This window comes from Achroia grisella, unplaced genomic scaffold (genome assembly GCF_030625045.1).
Source record: "Achroia grisella isolate CSIRO2021 unplaced genomic scaffold, CSIRO_AGI_Agris_v1 utg114, whole genome shotgun sequence".
Classification (NCBI taxonomy): Eukaryota; Metazoa; Arthropoda; class Insecta; order Lepidoptera; family Pyralidae; genus Achroia; species Achroia grisella.
The window spans coordinates 780,172-805,347 of NW_026712585.1; the positions used below are offsets into that span (position 1 = coordinate 780,172).

At 31.8% G+C, this 25,176-nt stretch overlaps 2 protein-coding genes across 4 annotated transcripts in view; one reads left to right on the forward strand and one right to left on the reverse strand.

Annotated features, from left to right (window-relative positions):
• The window catches only part of LOC131850846 (scavenger receptor class B member 1-like), a 47,928-nt gene extending 32,252 nt beyond the window's left edge, over positions 1-15,676 (reverse strand). Inside the window, exons 1-2 of one of the 3 annotated variants that reach the window (XM_059201240.1) lie at positions 15,565-15,676; positions 2,940-3,191 (exon numbers count right to left, since the gene is read on the reverse strand). In XM_059201240.1, the coding sequence (XP_059057223.1) occupies positions 2,940-3,174 (235 nt within the window). In that variant the 5' untranslated portion in view covers positions 3,175-3,191; positions 15,565-15,676. Of the gene's footprint in view, positions 1-2,939; positions 3,192-8,724; positions 8,797-15,527 lie in introns of those variants that run through there. The other 2 variants (XM_059201224.1, XM_059201232.1) reach the window with 2 other exon arrangements.
• Positions 15,677-19,328: 3,652 nt separating this feature from the next.
• Positions 19,329-24,247, forward strand: LOC131850693 (mitochondrial potassium channel-like). The gene is made up of 6 exons (XM_059201013.1): positions 19,329-19,686; positions 20,527-20,676; positions 21,450-21,612; positions 21,906-22,090; positions 22,542-22,617; positions 23,268-24,247. The coding sequence occupies exons 1-6, from the start codon at positions 19,432-19,434 to the stop codon at positions 23,534-23,536; spliced, it is 1,098 nt and encodes a 365-aa protein (XP_059056996.1). The 5' UTR covers positions 19,329-19,431; the 3' UTR covers positions 23,537-24,247.
• Positions 24,248-25,176: the final 929 nt, after the last annotated feature.

The window sequence follows — 25,176 nt, forward strand, 5'->3', positions numbered from 1 at the left end:
CCGAAAAAAAGTAGGCATGAAAAAATTATTCTCTTTTTATTTCCAAAGTTTGTGATTTGAAAAACCTTAAATAATTGCATTCGATAAACTTATGTGTAAATATTACAAATTGACAAAAATATTTAATTTTCAAAATCAGTCTTAAAAAATTCCACAATCAATTTTGCCCTTGCTGTTGTAGTGTTACTGTCACTATTAGTCTAAACAAAGAAAAAAAAAGGTATCAATCACATCTAGTACCTGTTTCTAAGTGTAGTGCCTGGTGTAGCATTCAAATAAAATCTGTTTATACTATTTGTCCGGAGGCCTCGGTGTATGAGTCCGGTTCGTACTTTCCAGTTTTATTTATATCTTTTTTCAATTCAGATTTGTTGTCTAATGGGAGTGTGCCACTTATGTCAATTATAATTATCATATCCTGAACTTCATTGCTTATTTTGGTAGAGGGCATTCCATTTATTACGTCATACGAATTTCATTATTACCCTCCCCACATCCTTATAATGATTTTTTTAAAGTTTTTTGTTAACAGATGAAATTTCTTATTTTAATAGTTATATATATTCGATCTAAGTTAAAATTTGTGTCGTCACGAAATTTAAAACCTCACACACTCTTGTCACTCAAAGTCACACTTTGTTGACCCCCTCCCCATCCCTTAACATGTGACGTAATTTATGATACATTTAGCCTAGGTTTATAATATTGTAATTTCGTGTAAAAACGCGGTCACGTTTGATATCGTTAGTTTGTGACGTCATTGTCTAGATATTTTGTCAGCAACAAGATGTGATAAGTCAGTTCGGTGGTTGACACTAGTTGGCTGAATGATAGAGGTGAACCCGTTAGGTCATATGGTCCTCAAATTGACACACATATAGGCAGGTGATGATGTTTTTGTTTAAAAGGGCGGATTACTGAAATATATCATTTTAGTTTTTTCAAAATATCATTTTCAAATAATCTCAAATCAAATATGACGATACTTTCATACAACATTTCATCTCCCTTTTTTCGCATTAAAAAGTAATGTCTATTGTCATGATTTAGATTATCTGTATACCAAATTTAATTTTTTAAAACGATTCTGTAGTTTTGTCGTGAAACCGCGACGGACTGACAGACAGAAAGACAGTTACTTTTATTTTTAATTTATAATATTAGTAAAGATTTGTAATTCATGACTTGTTTTTGATATCTCTCAGAGTCGTCAAAGTGCACTATTGTTGCAGGCGTGTTAGTTGCTCATTTACCACCTTTAATGTTTATTGAGACTACTTAAATATGTAAATAGGCAATTTAAAATGTCCTCAGCAATACGAAAGGAACCATAAAACATTGTTTCCCCCAATAAGGAAACATTAGTAAATGACTAGTATATAAACAATGACGTACTCCATCGTCAGTTTATGACGTGTCATGTGTGGTATAAAGTAGCCATTTTTTTTCTGGACCTAAAGGACTAGGTATCTAAAATCTTAAATAATACGATATTTCTGTATATCACGAGGGATCGAATAAACTTTACTGAATTTTTGTTATAATCCGTTTTATTTTGAATTAAATTTGGTGCTATTTATTAGCACTTTCCAAAGCCTTAGCGTTTTTCGCATCGTTTCTCATAGGTTTTCAATAAATACGGGACTAGCCCTGTCATGTTTGCCATCACTGCCCTGACATTGAAAATTATGTAAGAATTATTGGATGTTCTACGAAATAGGAGTTGGTTAGCAATGTAATCGGTTACCGAACCACAGATTATAAATTATAACGGGACTTGACCTGTCTTGCCTTAACATTGAAAATTATGTAAGAAATAATGGGCGTTCTATGAAATACGAGATGGTTAGCAACGGTAGTCGGTTACTGAACCACAGATTGTTTTTATATATGTTTTTAATTCCCACCAAAAATGTTGCTAAGCGTTCATTGTAGAATAAGATGCAAATTAGACTATCAATCTAGTCAGATGCTACGTAATGATTTTGTATGCATGCAGCGTACGCATTACCTATTGTAGGGTTGGCTAGGTCATACATTGTCAGCTGGCTGTTATTATTGACTGATCTAGGTAGATTCCTTTGTTGAACAACAGATAAAAAATATTTAAACTCTTATACACAATGCAACACTGACTATTCTCGAGGAGCTTAAATTCTTATCCGTAAAACTTATATGGTCATCAATAGAGTTGTTTTAAACAAAAAAACTCGCTTGCAATACAGCAAATAAGAAATTGCAAATTTTACGCGCGATTTTTTTTACATGCACGTATTTCATTCTGCGACTTACCCCTAATCTTTACATAGTATAAAATGATCGATTCACTTAGATGGTTTGAACTACGCAACGTATTTTATTACAGTTTATAACAAGATATAGAGTGATTCAAGATGAAGGTTTATATGTGTATGGTAGCTAGTATATTACGTATTTTATAAAGAAAACTGCATGAAACTACGCATTACTTAAAAGAAAGTAATATATGAGGAGGCACTGATACTAACAAATAACTGGTATTGCATATCAGTCCCATTGGAATTTTTCATTTTGCGATACAAAACGCAAATAAGAGCGTGTTCTCATCATAGTGTTTAATTAATTGTCGAATAATTATTATTATAAAGAGAAGTGACAATCAAGCTGGCTTCTCACCAAAAGTGGCAATCATCTCCTTTATACATAAACAGCACCACGAGTATCATACTATGATGTCAGGTATTTTTATCAGGAGTTTAGGATTCAGATATCATGCCGTCTGCAATCCTGTAATTTACCTGTCATATCTCACCTTGGAACCGAAATATAACTTATAAAATAAGCTCCTTGACGCTTACAATATATATATTAGCACTTTATATAGATAGTAGCACATTATATAGATAGTAGCACCAACGCAGACAAGTTTGACAAGGTCGGTAATAACAAAAAGCACTTACTGCAACAAATAGATTTCCTATTTCCTTTCAAAGATTTCGGATTATCTTCACAAGTCACAGGGCAATGGTCAGCCAGGGAGCATTTGACTTCTAAACAGGGCTCTTCAATCTTTCCTTCGATCAAGCTGTTTAGTGAATCAGACGCGCTCTGACGTTCGTCAGCACCTCTTGTCGATGATGTTGACGACATAGATTCATCTGTGTCTATTGTAGGCGAGGTTCGTTCAGCAAACATGATTTCTTTGGTATAATCTATGGATAAAAAAATAATTATTAGTGTAAAGAAAAGAGGTATATGAACTTTTATTATTTGTATACAACAGATAATGTTAGTTATCTGATATGAATAATAAACAAAATTAGGGTTGCTATACATTTTTAACTAAATTCAACATGTCCTGTATACACTGAATTTCGTGGTTTACACATATCATATGACTGTTACTCTAAGAGAGGATGAGCTTAGAGTAACAAATCAAAATAAAAAAGTGGCTTACTACATCTCTGTGTTTTTTCGTTTATAGTAAACTTTAGTCACTTTACACTGCCGAAATACATGACATTCAGAGACAGCGTATATAATAAGAATATAATTATGCCAAGGCCTGTTTGATGCGTATCTATTAATTTCTGAATATTGAAGCGTCAATACAATAGTTTATTGTTATATGTATTCAAAGTGGGTCACAAATTTATTTCCTGTCTGCAGCGCCCACTGATTCACTATCCCGAAACAATTTTCTGGTCGATACAGTAATATATCATGATTATATAAATTGAATTCTCTGTGCTCTTACAGGGAATTCTTATATATAATCACTGGACTTCTCTCTAGAAGTCTAGTCAAGAAAACAGCTATGCGTGAGATAAAGTAATAAAAGAAAAGAATTAGTATAAAAATAAAGGTCTAGTGATTCTCCTTACTCTATACCTGAGCGTAAAAATAAAGTAATATTTATACATTAAATAATCATAATTTTTTATCTACTTAAATGAAATTGCAACATTCAACCGTGGCCTATATACATGAACAGCACTGCAGACATCACGGTATCATGTGACATCTGTGATACCATTCATGCATTGCTATTTCAGAGGACTAAGATGTAACGCATAACCATATCCTGTAATTTCACTGCCTTACTTTTCAACCAACATACAGCTGCAAAACAAGCTGCTTGGCGGCTAAAATAGTAACAAATAAGACTTGGAGACTGAGGTACGAACTCAGACGACTTTCCATAAAGCAACCTCGCTCAGTCATTCGCTGTGAGTCGCACATGATCATCATCTGCTTTTTATTTTACAGACTTAGGTGGTATGGACATATTCTGCGTAAACCTGAAAACCACATTGTGAGAAAGTGCCTTTCCATGACTACATCAAAAAGGGGACGAGGCAGGCCACCAACTACCTGGTTGACAAATGTCCATAGGGACATGAAGGAGTTGGGCCTGTCAAATGACGATGCTTACCAGCGAAATGTATGGCGCCCCAGGATTAGAAAAGCCGACCCCGAGTAACGGGAAGAGGCGAGGATAAAGAAGAAGATTAACAACATATTACACCTACCCCAAATCCCTTCATTTGGGGTAGGTGTAATATGTTTTTCTCTTCTGCTACTAAAATATCAATATCACATAATATTTAGATATTTATTAATTGTTTGTCCTAAATAACTGATTGACCTGGGTTCGTTAGCAATTGTTCTTGCTTATCGTTCATTTGTTTAAATTGAACGGGGTGATAGTGGCCTAAATTAGCTTAGAATGTCGCGACTCGAGATAGAAACGCGCGCACCTAGAAACTAGGGCTACCAGTGAATTGTCATTGCATCATAGGACAATTCGTTATGAGATTAAATCTGGATATCATTGTAAATTGAAACTTTTTAAATATTAATTTGTATGATGCAGGACAAATTACGTGCTAGAAACTAGAATTGCCAGTATCTGTAAGCTTATAAACTAAAGCTAACTAAAAAAATAGTTTTTATCGTAAATTAAAACAATTTTTAAAATTTTAACGTAACTTTTATATTAAAAAAGATGAAATTACATACATTTTTCTTGTATTAATAGAATATTCACATTGTTATTTGAACACAGTATTATTCCAAAGAGTTATTGATTTATACTATACTTGCTATATCCCAAATGCCACTTTGGAGATTTCTATATTTTAATCAATTTTTGAAATCGTTCAATATTTTGTATCTAACAAATGAGTATACAAACAAAAAATCAAGTTGTTCTTCTTTTTAAAGATAACCGTTTGATTTAGTGAGCAATGGTTCTTACTCATCGTTCATTTGTTTATATTAAACAAGGTGGTGACAGGCCTAAATTAGTTTAGAATGTCGAGGTCGAAGTAATATCGTCCGTTGTTGAATTATTTAAAAAAAAACTCAGATTTTTTTTTATTTATCTTAATTAATTAATTAATCTTAGCAACAAATCTTTACAAATATGTGTTTCGATATATAAATTTAAGGACTGTGAGTTATTTAAACAAGTAGGGAAATGTGATATTTGAAAAAAATAACGCGTACTTAACTATAGCAGAATGGAACCCAACACCCTTACCAATTTGTTATAACACTAAAGTTATTTTTCATTCATTTAAACTTGAAACTATTAGTCATTGGCTTAAATCTAAACATAATTTATCTCCATGTTAGTTTTTTTACTAACTTGACTTGTATGCCAAGCTGTCCATTTATTTCAAATGGATGAACTGTAACCGTCGCTTATATTAAGCAGCAGCACGGTCGCAGTAAAAAATTACATATTTATGAATCTTCACAAACATTATATCTATAATAACGAGAACGAAACCATATGACGAAGCTTGTCTTATACATCTAGGCACTTGTGTCAGAATAATATGCGTACCTTTATGCTACAGATTAAAAATGTAAAACAGCTAGGTCAAGAAACTTGAACGGTTAGTACTCAATCTAGTTACGTAAGGCCCCGTCGCTAGTGTAAATAGTACGAACAGTGCTGCTATGTATACTGTAGTATTGTTTGGTTTCTTCCAGCCGGTAAATGTACTCAAGAAAGCAAATTCGATCCATAGACAATAGAGTAGTCATCTTGCTATTTTTCGTATTTTTGAATTGTGCACAAATTAGTTATTATTTTTACCGCCAAGTTCTTATCTAAAAAATAAAAACTAGAAAATGACTAATGGCAACACAAATCGCCGGAGCCAAAAGAGGAGAAAAAAAAGTTATTATCTATGTTTTGGTTGAAGGGTGAGATATGGCAGTGAAATAGCAGAATAATGTAGGGTTCGCCATCCCTAATTTAAAAAAAATCAGTCCTAAAAGTTCAAAAAATAAGGACTATCCAGTTTAAAAACAGAACGCAGTAATAGTGTTGTAATAGTTATATTAATATGTAGTCAATTTTAAGTAATTAATATAATCAGGTTTATAGTAAAAAAATATTAAAATCGCGCATATTTTAAAATCCCGGACCCAGCCCAATAATTATTTAGGGCTTCCCAAAACACTTCAAAAACTAGGAGAAGTCCTGGGAAAACAGGACGGTTGGCACCTCTCGGGCAAATGTATCATGACATATTAGTCCTCTTGAATGGCAATATATGCAAAATACAAAGGACATAATGTGATATCTGTAGTGTTGTTCATATATATTTGCGACCTTTGCCATATGCCATCAGGTGGGCAGTCAACCTAAATAAAATGAACTTACTGACATTGTAAATGTATTATTCAGTTTACCCTTGACAGTGTTTTAAAAGAACGGCACAAAAGTTGATTGAATTGAATTTGATATTGAGAGAAAAGTGTTCTGACCTAATAGTACTTTATTACTTAAACACTAAAAGTCGTGAGGTCGAATATATTCAACTTTAAATATATATTCTGTAACAATTTATATTTATGGAAAGGTCAATAACAAACTAAATTAATTCTATAGAAAATAGCAGACTCACGCTCTGTCACAATTTCTTTTATATAGGCTATAATTAAATAATATGTGAGTGTCTTTACAAAAATATACTTATTATTTTGTTTAAATGTATCCTTGTTTCGGAGATGGAAGCAAAAATATGCAACACAGTTTTTTATAAACTAATGTAGTTGTTTACGATCCAAGCATGTCATTATTATATTTTTTATGAGTATAAATAAATGTTTTCATTCTTTAATTATAATTCTATAATGGAATGGTGCATCTGCCTGCGTTAACGTTATAAGATGGCCAGTGGATAGGATGCACATATAATCGTCGTGGATTTAACCATGATGGTTACCAGGAGGGACAGCGTAGTAGACAACCTGACATGGTACATTGTCAGCAATAGGACCAGTGATTCCTAATAATAATTAATGTGAAAAATGTTTTATTAATGTCTTCTACTTGGCAATTACAATATTCCTTGTCTGTTAGATTCAAATAGTCAAACAGAATTGACTAGATAAGTTTGAAACATCTAGTTTTGCATATATATAAACAAAAAATTAAATGTCTAACAGAAAAGTTTATGTTACATTAGGCTCGTTTACAAAAATAAATAATTCTTAGAGCATTGTATGTATAGGTATCCGATCTATTAGACTTCGCTACGTAGACTATTTATTAGATAAACGTCTTCGCTACCGCCGCCATCTGAATTAGTTACGTTTAACTTTACTAGCAATTATATACCTTCATCATTATCCCACATTATCCAATATAGACGGCGACCACAACACACTGGATACTTATTTGGAATTTAGGTGGCATGGAGCGACTCTACCGCGCTCTTTTGGAGTAAAAAAAGTAAAAGTTTGAGACTAGATGGGCTGTGCACCTAGTTTCTTTTTCATGAATGATAATGGAAATAGTGCACCGGCCTGTGTCAACCGTTACGCTGACAGAGTACTAGTGGAGGATAATAAGATGAACATGAGGTCAGGTCAGTTAGATCATTAAAATAATTTCACCAGAAATTTATCACGATGGTTTTCAACCGCGTGGAGGCTAACCTGGCTTAGAACACTGCTATCAACGGGGTTATTTGTGCACATTACTGACAATCCCTACCCCCACTGTATACCTAATTATAAACAGGAATTGCGGGCGCGGTGAGTGTGATGACTATTCTTTAACGTTTTGGGGTAAAATTAAAAACAGTCATTCTTTCAGTTGTGTGGAGTTCTAGGTCCCAATATATATGTAGCCACCACAACTACTGGCTGTGCCGCACCACAAATAACGTAATATTAGCCGCACGGAGCCACCAACTTACGCGGCCAAGCACCACTCACAAAAGCATTGTGAACGTTAAATAATACAGCGCAGCTATATTTTCTTGTTCTCTGAATACTGGTAGAATAAAATAACTATTTCTAATAAGGTATAAGTAATTACAAAAATATATTTAAGTTACTACTACTAGCTATTGTATTAGGTTATAATATGTATAACAGTTGTAATAGTATGGTTAACTTTTTCTTTAAGCAATATTTTAGAAAAGAAAGTATTAGTTTCACTTAAAGAATTAATTGGGACAAAACCTCTTTCTGCAAGCAATATGCATCATAAGAATAAGCAATAGTTAGGAAAAACAGAAAAAATGCAACAATTTGAGGTAGGATTGCGTTTTCCATTGATATTGTATGTAAATAATGATCGTGTAAATTTTTAAAAAGTTAGGTGTCAACACTTTCGAAATTTTTAGTAATCATTTGCATTTTAAATTTGGTTTGGGTGATAATGAGCTGAAATCTATTTTTTTATGTAACTGGAATAACAATGAAGCTGGTCACCTGATGAAAGTCACAACCATCACCAATATATACATGAACAACGTCATTTGCGATCGATGAATTAGATCAAATCAGACCAAAAATTATTTATTGAAGTCGAACATTTTAGGCGCTTATAAACGTCAAGCTTTTTTTTTGCTTCGCTTTTGAAAGGCAAAGGGAACCGCGCCCATACAGCCATGTCTTCATATTATTGACTTTTTTAATAGTCTTATATATTTTTTTAAATGTCTCTTGTTGAGATGCGAAAAATGTTCTTGAATTTGTATTAATACTAGCTGACGGGTAAACGTCATTTTGCCATATAAATTAATATCACTACATTAAAAAGTAGGGGTTGATGGTAGGCGAAAATTATTGATTGTATGTATATTTTAATGCCGAGTTAGAAAAAAAAATAAAACAAAAAAGTTTTGGGTGGACCATCCTTGTCACTTAGGAGTAAGAAAAATAGTTTACGTCCTATTATATCAAACCTATCAATCTAATCCGCAAATACACACAAAATTTTATAAGAATCGGTAAAGCCATTTCATAGGAGTTTTATTACAAATTCTGTGACACAAGAAATTTTCTCCATCGTCCAATTCTTAGATTCAATTGTTGCTAAGAGAAGAACTGACAAAAAACTTGATTGAGTTTATTTTTTTTAAAAGCCAGTTTGTTAACGTTGTTTACTTATTCGGATGTGTATGTCTAACAATAAATTAAAAACCCGTGCATGAACTACTATTGCCATGCGCGTTTCTCATGTACCTAAGTAATCAAAGGTTGTATCATATATGTAAATAATTAAATAGCTCTAAATGTGAGCCATACAATGGAGTTTGTAACTGCAACTCTCAATTAGTTGGTATAAAACTGCAAATATATCGATTTTAATATGTTACAATTAAGTTATTTTAACGATCTACGTTACGTAATTAAACCCAGATAGCCCATATTTTTTTACAGAGTACATTATTATGAAATCTGGCTTTCTTTATCACCTTCAGTCAGATATCCCGAGGTCGGTTTGTTCAGATCACACAGGCGAAGTCGGCGCTAAAAACTTGTTATTTGTATAAAATAATATGCGACCACGCGCGCATGACCGTGCTAAGACCCCAAACGTACCGAATACAGTGTGTATGTTCTGTGGTTTTTCTCAAGGTTCCCTCTCACTTGACGATTCAAAACAAGATGCCATTTAATATTATACATTGATCCTGACTGTTATATAATATGCTATTCTACTCTTATATAATTTACTCGATGACTTCAGTTTAATGATATTTTAGCAATTGTACAAGTAGCTATTTACGCCTAATTATAAAATTTATGTGGATACTTTAACAGTATAACTTCCATACACATAAATACATGCTCAATTAAATGAAGAATGGTGGATGAAGACATCTTACTGCTTGATTTCTCATGTACCTAATAGCTTATAAACAGCTTGCGTATTCGGAATTTTTCCTTTTCAATAAGAAGAAATCTTCGAAATTTCCATAAAATAAGCCATGGTTTGGGCGTGCAGAAATACTTAATTATCGGATGACAGGTTGAAGCAAATATACTAAGCGAAAATTAATTAATGGTCCAGGCTAACGCACTATGAACACGGTCATGTCTTGTCTGATTTAATCTTATGGTGTGTTTATCCCAATCCTAATATTTGATCCTAATAAATTAGTGCTAGTTGGTGTTCATACGTTTCGACTTAGCGTCGTGGTGGGCCGGGTCATTCGGCTCCCTAAAATATGGTCAAGCGCAGTGATGGCTGGCTCATCCGTCATACTCGTGAACGAGTGCTGCTTGTAGGGACTGGTCTGCTCTTATCACTAGACTGATTTAATCTTATTGTGTTTTTATATTTGAGCCTAAATAAATTAGTGCTGGTTGGTAGTTTGTATTCATACGTTTCGACTTGTAAAATGTGAACTCACAAGGATTGTTTAAAAGAGCAACACACAAGTTTCTTGCTTATTCTTCTTGTGATGAGACAGCTTTCCGAATAAGCGGTAGATTTAAAAAAATGTTGACTATTAAAAAGTGCTTAAATTAAGTTTATTTGAATAAATGATTTTCCATTCTATTCTATTCTATTCTACTTAAAAATGTAAAGTAACAACGAATATTATTTGAAAGAGTAACACCCACACGATCGTTCTTCTTGTGATGAGGCTGCTTTCCGAATGAGCAATAGATTAAAGAACGATAACTGTGACTATTCAAAAGCGCTTAAATGAAATTTATTTGTATAAAGGATTTCTATTCTATTTTATTCTTGTTCGATGAAAGAGTTATCTCCGAAAAATCCGACATGAAGCGAATTATGAATTTGAATGAAGGTAGAGAAGAAACTGGCTTTAGTTAGATAGATAGATTTTAACCATCGTTTGTCGCAAATTCACAATTCATTTCTTAAATCGTAATTAGTTTTTAACATGAGAATAAGTTTTCAGCACTTTCTGTATTAGATGCTTGCGCGTGAAACGATATTATCAAAATAATATTTTATTATGATTTCGCGTCGTCATCTAACAATTTTTTTACCGTTTCATCTATTTAGAGTATTTCTGAACTGATACGTAAACACCTACTAACCCACCAGCATATTTAAAATTGACACCAGGGTATGTCGTTAACCCTAAATTGAGTAATTGTATTGTTATCTTCAATGATCTTGAATAAGTAATGAGTTAGTTTCTAAAGCCACCTTATGACCTCTGAATTTCTGAAATTATTTAAAAAATATTATTAAATTACTACACTACATATATTTCATTGTAATAAGTACAATTAGAGGAAACTAGGTACTTGATTTTTTCAATAGGTACCCAAACCATTGTAATATGGACAAAGGTATGAGAATATTGAAATCTTCATAAAATATGGATATTTATTTCGTTTTGTCTATTTACTTATTTCCATTGTGTTCGAATGGATTTGATTACAATTATTGAATATAAAGTTTAGAAGCTCTGAGAAATTATTTATAAGTATACAAACTTTAGCTCTATTTTTCTTTTGTGTATTAATTATAAAAGTCGTAGTCTTAGTCGAGATTCTACTACTACTAAATGGAACTATTTTGATATAAATTGATTTTTTAATGTTTCAGTTTTATTACTGGTAAGAGAGTAGCCATAACAGAGATAGCTCAATACATCTTAACTGGAAATTATTGTGCTTAATTCCTGGATAATGTCATGATGGACGGCATTGTGTGGCCAGGGTTATTATTATTATATTTATAAAATTTAGGTTTAAATTATTGCTGTTATCTATTAAAATGTTAAGTCTGTGGCTAATTTTATAACATAAATAATTCCTTACTTTCAGCGCTTGTATATGCTCTACTTTCTTTTTTATTCTGATTCCATTCCTGGTCTATTAACAATTATCTTGAAAACAAACTTATCTAAATTGCAAGGGGTCGGATATTGCTCCAATGGACCGATATAATGCTTCTCTCGGTTGGAGGGTTGTAGCCGGTCAAGTTTCCGAGTATGCTCGTACTATACATCACTGTCTTATTTTTCGGATATGTGTATAGATCCCAAACCTTCTAATTCTTTTTTGTAGGAGGCGACGTGATAATTGCTGTGTGTCCACGCTTTTTAACATTGCTTTTGTCATTTATGTACTCGTGAGCAGAACATATTCAAAGGAGAACCGAATTATTCTCATCAGTTACCCCATCTTGTGAATAAAAACAAAAATCAATAATATTTAAAGAACACAATGCCACTACTACCGCACCTCACCAGCTAACTAACTGAATGCAATAAAACACTTATTTTGTAATATACTGATAAGTCTCATGGTGGCGCGTCGCACGATGATAACTGTAAATATATATGCTTGCATACGGTTATAATACAGACACTCCACTTTTATATATATTTATAAATTATAGTATTTTCTATTTTCGATAATATTGAAAAAAGTGGACGTGAACTAATTAATATAACTGATATATGTATGTGAATATATATGTATATGTGTACATATATATGAAGATATCCGCAAAAACCAGCGCCGTGTCATCACGTCACTGCATATGTTATTGCATTGCATTTTTGATATATTAGTAGGTATATATATACACTAGTTCTCCAATTGTTTGATAATATTTTTTTTGTTTCTTATTATTGCTTTACTATACCTAATAAACGGCTTGACTGATTTTTATGATATTTTATATGCGTATTCAGTAGGTCTAAATGATTCAAATGGTCTACCTCTAACATTTTTTTTATCTTTCTTATATTCTATTTTTTAACCTCAGCCGCTACAATTTTTTACTTTCATCTTGTGTTACAATTATTATTTAGGAAACATACATATGTATCTAAATTAGTCACAAGCTTATTTATTATGGGATATTCTTTTACATGTTCCAACATATAAAAGAATACCCCATAGTAAAATCTAGCCTACTGGTTCCTAAACTTTTTTCAGCTTTATACGGACTAATAAAAAATTAAGATTGTTCATGGACCCCTTTATAAAATTATTTTTTTGCGTCATTTTGCGATATGTCCTTTGCGCTAACCCATATTCTTTACTGTACATTTTTGACTTTACAAATGAAGTAACAAAAAGAGTGAACTATACGTTGTAGAAGTGTGAGCGAGAGGGTTATCAGCAAAATCTCTCTATAGCCTGTTTAAAGACCTTGGCCTGCCCAGAACTGCAGTAAGTTCTACACTAAAGCGAGTGTCTACAGCTGCATTACGAGATATATAGTAGATTTGGCTGAGCAGAGAGAGTAGTGAAGGTAAGTGTTGAAATGTACGTCGCAAAAACAACCCATTAAACCTACACCCCTCGTGTCATGAGTCCCTGGATAGACCTAAAGAAGTTTAAAACTAATAAAGAATTAGCAATAGGATTTGAAGATCTGTAAACACCAAATTAAAATTCATATTCGTTAATTGTATATGCAATTGAGAAATCTATGTATCAACATGTTTAAAAAAATTGTCACAAGAATAACAAGATTAAAATGTGAATGGATTTCTTTCGAATCGGGTGATATACGTCCCGTTTCAAATATGTATATAGATTAATTATAGTCATTAGAAAACAGATGGTTGAGACCATTATTACATAAAAAAAAATATATATATATAATTCATTTTAAATCGGTTGTTAATTATTCAACGCCATCTATTGTTAGGTAAAAGTAATAGTTCCACATAAAATATACAAGAACTTGTTATCGGAACATCATATATTTTGTAATTTAATTTTATAAATCATAATTAGAATATTGTAATATTACTTAACTAAAATAATTATTTGAATTTACATTTAATTATCTACAACGACATCTATCAATGAGTAGTCTTTAGATGTAAAAACAATCGTTTTGACAGAACGAATAAAATTAAAAAATATGGGTGCCGATATAAGAAATAATATACAGATTTATTATTCCATCTTAGTATAATGAAGAAACTGAAAATGCTTTGGAATTCTATTAGTGATTAATTCGAATGTTTTGTTACTTTCTAATATGATGTACAACACCATCTATTGACATATAGTGGAATATAGTACTTGTTCAAATTATAATTTATATTAAAAAAAAAACTAACAAAACATTGCAATCATAATTATATACCTAAAGTTCGTTAACTTTTTAATAAAAATGTCCTCTAGATTTGAAATTCATTTGCGTGTCAAATAAATTATAATCTCTTCTATTGACACCTATTGACGAAAAATTTATGGCGAAATAACATTACACGCTATCGTTATAAGTGTCCTGATAAATGAGCAGAGAGCTAAAACCGTTTTATTAATTTCCTTTATATAGAATATAGATTATGTTAATAAATAAAGACAATATAAAAAGAGACAAGTATTTCAGTATTTTTCAAAATTATTGTAATCAGATATGACGTGGATATCAGTTTTAACTTTCGAAATAACAGAATTATATAGCTATATTTTGGATACCTATAATTATTTAGATATATCAGAAATATAATATTTTCTTATGTGTGGTCTAAACAGACTGTTGGTATAAAATAAAAATACACGTGTTTCAGGACGTTGACGGTGGAAATGAAAATGTGAAGAATGCGCTATTTTTTACATTGGCTACTGAACATTTTATACTTACACTTAAATCTCAGTAATTATGTAAGTGACACAACTAACTAACTTAGGAGATAAATTCATTAATTCCTTATAGAAAATGATAATTATAATAATTTGTATAGCAATTTTGAACGTAATCCGCAAAGTGATGATTTCGAGTTATCCATCCACCATCTCGTTTGTAAAGAAAATGCTATTATTTATATTGGACTAATTAGATATTACGTATAATATATACTCTGTTAAATATGCAATTTTTCTTTTTAAAATGAAGAGTACATCAAATATAAACTTAGTAGTAGGTTCACAGTATAGTAAGTTCACCCAGAATATAATAGGAATATATAATATATATGTATGTATACGTCGAAATACGTGACAAATAATTAACACAACCTCTAAAATGTTAAGTTGTGAAAATTACATAAAAATTCCATGATTTTTTACTTAGGTTAACTATTAAATTAGGTATATTTTTATATTATATTTATTTTTATATTAGGTACATATATATATATATATTTATTTTTCAAGAGTTTACTGTTTGTCTATTTGGTCAAACAAAATGTCACTTTTAATTCATGTTTAATTTCAGTTGTCATAACGTGTTAATTTTTCTTATATAAATATTATAATATTAAGTAGCTAATATTTAAATACATAGGAATCTAAATAAAAGCATGTGATAAAAATAAACTTACCTAATTACTTATATAAAATTAACAAAGGAACCTTTACCTAATATATAAAAAAAACTGCACAAGACCCGAAGTTATTACTCAGAGATACTTTTAAATAAAAATATTTTATTTTATATTTAAGATACATAAATAAGAGCACGTAACTTTACGGAAGAAATAAGTTTTAAAACTGCACTCGTGTTTCTCGACGAAACTGATAATTTTTTTTAATTCGTAAACGTTCGAAGTTTGAAACCCGCGCGTTAGCGCGTCTTACTGGCGCGCACGTTTAGTTGCGAAATGAATAAGAAGCATTCATCTGCCAGTCTAGTCTTTAACCGATTAATTATTAACTACACGACATTCCTTGACCGTAGGGCCGTACGTTAGACTAAGTAACTACAGCATTTTTTAATATTCCGGTTAGAAAGGTCGGTTTCAGTGTTAATTAGTTAATTGTTAAGTGCATTAGAAATAATTACCTGCTAAATGCAAATAATTTACGGTAATAAACAATAATGGTCACATCAATTGTTTACATCTAGGTATTAAACTATTATAATATTACCAGAGAGTTGGGATTTTTAGTGAGTGAGTCCTCCCCGTCAATTATAACGGTATATTCGTGGTAAATTCGCCACGGACTGATTTTACCTGCCTTAATTCACATTTTACCTCCTTTCACTGATAGCTTATAGCGTTAGCGCAATCTGAAGGATAATTGAATTTTATTGTCCTTCATAATTATAAGTACCTGACGTCCTGATGGATGGAAATGCTTATAGACAGGATTATGACCATCTAACACGTTTCTACCGCGAAACAGGTTGCTAGCTGGTTCCAGTTTGAAGGGTGACAGTTATGCTAGAATAGTTACTGAGCCCGAGAAATAACTCTCCTGGCTACGGAAATTGCAACATACATAGAATACCAAGCACTTCAAGCATTAGTAGGTTTTTTGTTATACATATGAAGTAATATTATAAAATTAATATGATATATTGAAATTGCCTGTGTGGTCACGGCACTAACGACGGTAATTTGACACCGTAGCGCCGATACAGAAGCCAGAAGTCTCTTTCATGAAATTGGGGAGCATGTTGGTGATAACCCGGGCTACAAACGCCTTGAAACTCGTGTTGTGACTCGAAGCCAGATGCGTCACCCTCAATGTCTTGGTCCGTATACTCGTATAATCGACAATGTCCTGCTCCTTAGTGGACTTTATTTTACCAGTATTATCTAATAGATTTTATTCAACCGTCTGTATTAACAGAGCACATGCATGCACACTATCACAAAGAAACAGTGCAGAAAATTAAAAAGAAATTAAAACTTCGTACAAACTAAAAATTAATTGTTTATCGGATTTCTATTTTATTCCCTAATGATTTTTTTAATATTCATATATTCTATAGGATTTTGATTTAATATACGCTTAACGACTAACTTGTAGGCACAGATAACATAACATTTTGTAGATATAGATACCTTTTTGTAATGTGAAAAAATACTTTTAGTAGGTAGTTAGTTCCACAATCTAAGTGTAGGCAGGAAAACCCTCTGAAACAGCATTATCCGAGACCATTTAGGCTCTAGGTTGTGACGATGAATTCCATGTCAATGGCAAGCGGAACGATGGTAAAAAGTAGCCGTAGGCATCATGTCGACATGTTATCAAATAGTACCTATATATTATATCTAATTAGGTAGGTTGAGATATGTAACTATAACCAACCCCGCCGGAATTGTCAGAACGTCAACGCGACCCCACGACTGCGGCAATGGCCGCTCAAATCTAAAAATGACTAACAATCACACATACGGGGAGGGGATATAGTCCTTGGGTTTTCCATGTGTTAACTGGCCCAAGCACATTGGCTAAAGAAATTTGCAGAGGAGACATTTTTTGTAGGTAGCTTTTAGAGTATTTTTTATTGTTTTTGTTATGCGTGACAGTCGCAACAAAGGCACCATATTAGTGACATACGGGCAAAAAACATTCTTTTATTACCTGTACCTGCTCTAGAGTAGTGTAATTTTTTACAGAGGTTGGTATATACCTACTTGAGAGCGTCTACTGGAAAGGTTCACAGTATATGTGTGTGGTTTTGATGGAATAAATATAATACTTAGATATATAAAACACCCAGATCGATAAAAACAACCACACTCATGAATACAAATGTTTGAACCGTGCGAGGAATCGAACCCGCGACCATCGGAAGTAAAGCGGTGTGCTAAACCGCTAGACCACTGAGGCCGTCATGGAAGTTTGTTGTTACTCTTCCTCGAAAAACTCTATGAAAAATATTTTAATAAAAATTTTACAATAATGTAGTATCTTATATATCAGGATAATAAAAAGGCTATGATATTGTGTATAAAGATATTGTGTGAATTGTGCAAAATATAAATACAAGTAGAAAAAATTGTGAGAGCTATTCTGGCTTGCGTCTGTTACGCCTTCACAACTAAACCGCAGAACCAATTTTGACTAACTTTGGTATAAAAATGGATAGGTCCTTTGAGAAGAAAATAAGCTACTCAAAGTACGCATCCTGCGTAGACGAAGTCGCAGATAGCAGCCAATTTCTAAATAATTTAGTTCTAGCACACATAACATAATATTACAGTTCTAGGGTAGATAATGCTTTTGACTGCCTACTTATTAAATCCATATAATATTTTTTTAATTTATATTATCTGTGATGTAATTGAAGCTACAAACAAGCTGCCAGCCAACCTGAACGTATGTAACCGCATCAATAATATTAATAGCAATTGAAATATTTAATATGCCTGAAACATACCCTAATGTTTTTTTTTTTTTTGTGTATGATAATGGAATGGTGCACCCACCTGCGCTAACGGTTTACGCTGGCGGGGCACCAGTGGAGGATGATAAGATGAGCATGAGGTCAGGTCAGTTAGCCCATCGTGACAAATTTACCAAGAATTCATCACGATGGTTTCCAGGGAGAACCACGTGGAGGTCGACCTAACATGGTACATTGCTAGCAATGGGAGTTACCAGTTCCCATTGCTAACAATCCCCTTCGCCCCCATACCCTAATGTATGTTCTGTTATTTGAAGCATGTGTAGATATTTATTTCTTAATATGTAAGATTTTTTTTGATATGTTTCCCATAATATTAGGTTAATAGCCTCTCTTAGTTTGAACTTAATATTTACAAAAGCAAGGAAAAGAAAAAATATAAAATAATATTAAATTTGGCTAAACAGTTTCATACCGTGACGACGGTTTTATAAACAGTAATCCCGCCTCAGTCAGGAGTCAAGTGTTAATGTCATTTTGAGAAATTTGTTACTTCCATTTTTGACAGTAAATTTATCATCTATCTGTCAATGTACATCTATGAATGAGTACCGAACCGAGAATTTTTATTTTGTCAAATATTTTATTACAGCGCCCTCTGAAATTCAAATCTGACAACTAACATTTAATAATCAATGTTTAGTACATTTATTAATTTTACAAAGATTTATTAATTTGATTAGAATTTTAAAATCTCACAACTACCTTCCGAAACATACCAATGAAAGTTTTGTCTCGAGAGATAGGCGATTTACAATTTTCCGTCATAAATAAAAAAAAAAATTATCTTTATTAATAGCCAAAAAAATATATAAAAAATTTATTACCGCTAAGAGTAAATTACAGTGACGAGAAATGCCAAAGAAAAATGACGACATATATCGACACTTCAAGTACTATGGTTTTTGTTTGTAGATTCTTAATATAGATGGCATCGTTTATTTTCGTAATCATAACTGACCGTTCTGTGGTGCCTTCTACTCTGTGGTGCTTACTGTCCATCTACCATAAAGAGAATAGTGATATCATTCCTCAACAAAAAAATGTTAATTTTAATACTTTAATCAAAACAATAATATGTGATAATGGCAGACCGCCTCCGACAAATTGCCCAACGTTTAAAGGATAAAGTCCATGTGACACAAATAAAAATTAACAGCAGGGAAAAAGTGGACGATCTAATAACTAGGTACACCCCGGGTTCTAAAGTCACGGAGATCGCAGAGAAGTTTAAACATGAAGCTATCACAAAAAGGGTTCAGGAATTGGTGTCAAAGTATGAAAAATTCACGGGGGTTGAAGAGATAATGGCTTTACAAAATACAGTTGTCGAAGCACAGGTAATTACTACGTAACATTGAACTGTAAGTCATTTTTTTGTAGCATTTGATATAATGTCCAGAAACGGGTATATTTTGACCACTTCAATATTTACGATTATTAACATTTACATGTTGCATTAGACATTTTAATACATAATTGCGTAAAACATTTGTAACTATTCATGTCCTCTTATCTTGACCTTTTAAGTGATAATATATATACATATATTTATAGCAATATTAACTATGGTACTACTATGTCTGGACGCAGTGACTGTATATTGAAATATAGTGCATATTCCTATACTAATAGAATTAATGATATTTTTTTAGTTCAATTATTATTAATTTCAAAAACATTCCTTGTTTTTATTTCTCTGTCTGTCTGTGAGCAGCCTATTAGCTTTCATCAGATTATGATTACAATATAATTGTAACACCGTAACATACATTAATGTGGTCCACTGTGTAAGTAATTGTAGCTGCCTCTGGAGAATGTATCTGTACACAAATGTAGCAACTCACTTCAACTCACTATATGTAATCTCAAAAGTTAAAATGTTAAATTTTTTAAAACTTCACTTGTAAATACACAGGTAATCAGATAAATGAATCTAAAAAATCTCAGTGATACTTACATAATTACAGAAGGGAATTTTTTTAATTTAAAAGTTTATTATTAAGGTTAGTTTAATTAGTGATGTATTTTTTATTGCTCAATATTATAATAATATTAGTAGCAGATAGATTATAATTATTACAGCAGTCATAGTATTCAGTAGGACATAGAAGTGACTTCCATCCCCTCTCTTTCTCTTTGAGGCATGTCTGATTCATAAGAATAATTTCTGTTTTAAGGAACGGTTCATGACAGCACAGGAACGGAGACGAGAACTGGGCCGCGAGTTAGCAAATATTGAAGGGCGCTTGAAGGAACTCCACGCTGAAATGCAGAATACAATGAAAGGTGATGATAAGTACTTACATCTGTGCACTGAGGAACACAAGGTTATTTGAATATATATATTTTTAAAAAACATTGTACTTTGTCACAGTAATATTTTTTAAGGACTCTAACCATTTTTAATTATTGCCAGTAAATACTTATTGTGACAAGGAACATATGTGTATACTCATGACTGTATTAGGATATACAGATTTGTAAGTGGGTAAGAATATCTTATATGAATAAATGCTTTTGGCCTTAACAAGAATTACATCTTTAAATATTTGTCATACAAAGCTCTAAGCATTATAAATGTTTTAAATGGCTAAAATAAATCAGTACCTATAATGAGTCACATCCTTTCAAATCCAGGTTTAACTTCTTTACATATAATAAACCTTGTATAACTATGACAAGTCCAAAACTATTAAGGTTACATATAAAAATGGCTGGAAGAAGTACAATGAAATTTAAGCTATATTTAATATGTACATGAAAACATACCAAAAGAAAAAGAAAGAAGTAAATTGTTTTTGTGAACTATGTAATGTGTAATTGGATGGTGGGGAAAAAAATACTTGATTTTCATGTGGCTAAAATGTACTATATTAAAAAAATATTAATAATAATAAACTATATTGAAAATTATTAATTATTTTAATAATTAATTCAATAAATTAGGAGATGGCACTAACTAACTGGTATAAATGCTTTATTTATTGTTGTCATCTGATTACAACAAGGGATGCATTACAGAAATGTACTTGCCATGAAGTCACAACTAGTGAATAATATTTTACTTGCATTTTCTAACATACATATGCTTCCTTTACAGTTAATTATCCAAGAGAGAGCCCTTCGTACTCAATTTTCTGATGCGGAACGTGAGGAGCGTGAATTATTCGCCACTATGTCCGCCGCCGTCAAACTGGGCCACGAGAGGGAGAGGGCGCATGCCGAGCGGAACAAGTATTGGTATATAGTCGCATCCATATTTGGTAAGTTTAATAAAAATGTACAGTAATCTATATATATTAAGTAACTGATCTATGCAACTTTTCAGCATAAGTAATAAACAAAATAAGGAAGTGTCAATTAATATAGTTTAGTAGGACAAAACCATTCTGATCTACAAATGGGCTCTACAAATGTACAGTGCAGAAATTCTTAAGTAAATAATAGTATAAATAATGTACACATTGAATTTCTTGCTATTTCCTCTTAAATTATGTGTAATCAATGTACCCTTTTCGTTAAACTCGCGTATTTATATTAGATTGACTTCCAATAGGCACAGTGTTGGGTATAGCAGGGTCAACAATCAACAACCACTTGAAAATGGCGGAGTTCCGTGACATGATGGAGCAGCAGATGGCCCGTAGCGCCAGCGTGCTGTACACGATAGCTGGTGGCAGTGGCAGCACAGCCAGTAGAGCTGACATAGCTGACGCTATGAAGACGGAGTTTGCTTATCAGGTATATATAAATTACATTTCTTAGGACCACTAACATACAATTAACATGTGTGAGACCACAGGCATTCAAATTGACTACCATTAGAAGATTGTAATGGTAGTAAGTTTACACAGTGAATATTTCTGGTTTCAAGTTTGCAAATTATAGCAGAGTTAAACAAAATAATATAAATCCATTAAGAAGTAAAATGGACTTCTGCAAAACAACATCTAATTCTATAAATTTTTCTGAGGACTACAAATGAGACGTATCTAAGACATGGAAGGTTATCATAATCATACATTTCCAAATACTCATATCATGTTTTTAATTTTACAACCAATAATTTACAACAAGGAGGGACCCTTTTGTGTCATTTTATTCTCTTTTATTGTAAAATGTAATTTAATATCAAATTTATGGTTTCCTTATTTATTATGTTTCATTTAAAATAGCAACTTTAATTTTGTAGGATCAACTTGCAGAAAATCTTAAAGTTATGCAAGAAAATATAGACAATCTAGTCAACAAGCAGACTTCCTTGATCGGTAAGTATCTATACTTATAATCAAAATTTATGGTTATTTAGGATCTCGCCTAAGCGTGTGTCTCTATAGTCATCTCGTCAGAGTTAATTTGAGGGCAAAATATATTATTTCAGTATAAATTTTAGTGTTAATTTTTTTATACATAATTATATTTATTGGAGATGCGAGATTTTGAGCTATGACATATTTACCCGATTCTATGTTCTTAAAATTACAGTGTACACTACTAGAGCATCTATTTAACAAGCATGCTGCTTGAATTTAATTAGTGTAATATTTTGTATTGTTAGCGGTAATTACTAGTGAACTCGTAACTACTGAATTATACACATGTATGTGTTGTGTCATTGAATTTGTATGAAACTTCGTCATTGAATTTGTATCTGGCGCTTCTAACTAGAATTAATTGTATTTCTTATCTAAAAAATTTGGTTTTGTTTTCTGAACATGACATTGTAAGCCTAATACATATATTTTACCTGCATATAATACCCCTATATATACTCGTATAAACTAGTTAATTTCGTCCAGTGAAGCTGTAAAGGCCAGATATGACAAAACAGCTATAAGAATAGTTCGAAATTAAAACTACTTATTATATTTTTTATCATTATTATTGTAATTGTATGTATTTTTACAACAATTTTCAGAACATGTACACCGACAGGAGCGCGTTATTGAAACCCAAATGCGTGATATAAAACGATTGATAGTCACCGCATCACAGTCCAGTGCTAAATCTGATGCTGAACTAGCTAAAGCTTTGTCTGTGGTCCACCAAGATTTAGATGAGGCAGATAAGGACAAAGATGACACCAAGAAGAGAATAGCAGTAGACCCGAATCAAATTTTAACCGGAGTTGGAGTTATAATTTGTATTGCTATCATATTCGGAAATATTATAGGCAGGGTCAGTTGATTACGGAAATTCCATTGTGTCCCTGTTATTTTTTTATATGGCAAGTTAAATCATTTACTTATAATATTTTGAAAATAGCGATAAATTATTTATTTCGCCTTTATAAAATAGGCTTCATGATTGTAATCTAAAGGGCCAGTTAATAAATGTGATTTTATATGTAAATAACATATTTAATAAGATTCAAAACGTCTAACTTTTGTTGTACCTATATTGTTACTACTCGCCTTACCTTATTACAAAGTTGTAATGATTTTTATACCCATATTCTTTTAATTTTGTAATATATATTTAGTAATTTACTCGGGAAAGTAATGACTGATACATTCTTAATTTATATTTTAATTCAGGGTACAGAACTTAAAAATTTATGGCTTATTGATTTGAACATTTTATGGTTCATTATTTTTTAAGTAAGTGATTTGTTTGCATGCCAGTAATAAATAAAATTGCAAGGAATAACTTAATTTATCTCTAAATAGTAGCAGAAATTAATGAATATTTTATATCTTTATGATTATGTAATTGTTCAGATTGTACAGTGTGGAGTAAAAGAACCTTTTAAAAAAACTTAGTAAAAGAAATTGTAAAAATATTACGAAAGCTACATAGCTATTAATTTTGCTACCATGTTATTATTCAACAACATGTCTTTACCTTTTTACTAAAATCCGAGGCGTAAATTGTATGCTGTTCGTCTGCATAGTATGTAGTAACCGTTTTTTTACAATATAATCTTTAGAATACATATTTTCTATTTATGATGACAACAATAAATAATCAATCTCACAATAATTTATATTCAGATTACCCCAATCAAAAATGAAAATACAAAAGCGGCTTTTATTTTTGTAATCTTTTTAGATTACAAAAATAAAAGCAAAATAAAATTGTTTGTTTTGCCGCTGTATACGAAAAATATCAAACAATTGCATAATCGAAGATATCAAGATCGAACTGTGAATTCATACCTACCATTATGTTGTAGTTAACATTTTTGGTTTAGGATAATGTCAACATGGAAAAACGTTTTGATGCATTAACTGTATAGGGAAAACTATTGTTTGTGAATTTCTTACTGTATATATATAATATTAGTAAATATTTTAATGTGTCAGTTACAAATGTGTGATTATTGGGTGCACAGCATGGCTGATATACATAATCCACTATTTAATGACGTCAAACGTTAGAATAGTTTATAAATGTAAATAGATGTTGTTTATGAATTGTTTTATTGTTTGCTATCCACATTTAACACATGATAACCTACCTAAGATTTGAAAATGTATCCGGCTACAGCAGAAAAAATATATTTATGATTAAATAGAGTGACAAATATTGACCCATGGTTTTCCACACGCTGTCCTGCAGGGTGAAAGCTGTCTCATCTTCAGACAACATTCTTCCGCCAACTGCCTGGCATGTGCGGAAATATTTACAATTATTTGTCCTACTCGGAATTCTTTTTGTAATTTTTCACTAAATTACAAAAAGCCCCGACTTTTTTTTCACATAAATCTTTAAACTACATGCGTCCATATCTTAAAATGCAATTAATTTATAGTGTTGCTACGGATGCAGTTTGTAACGGTGGAGGCTTGGCATTGTCCCGACGGTATGCCATGGCACAATGCCAT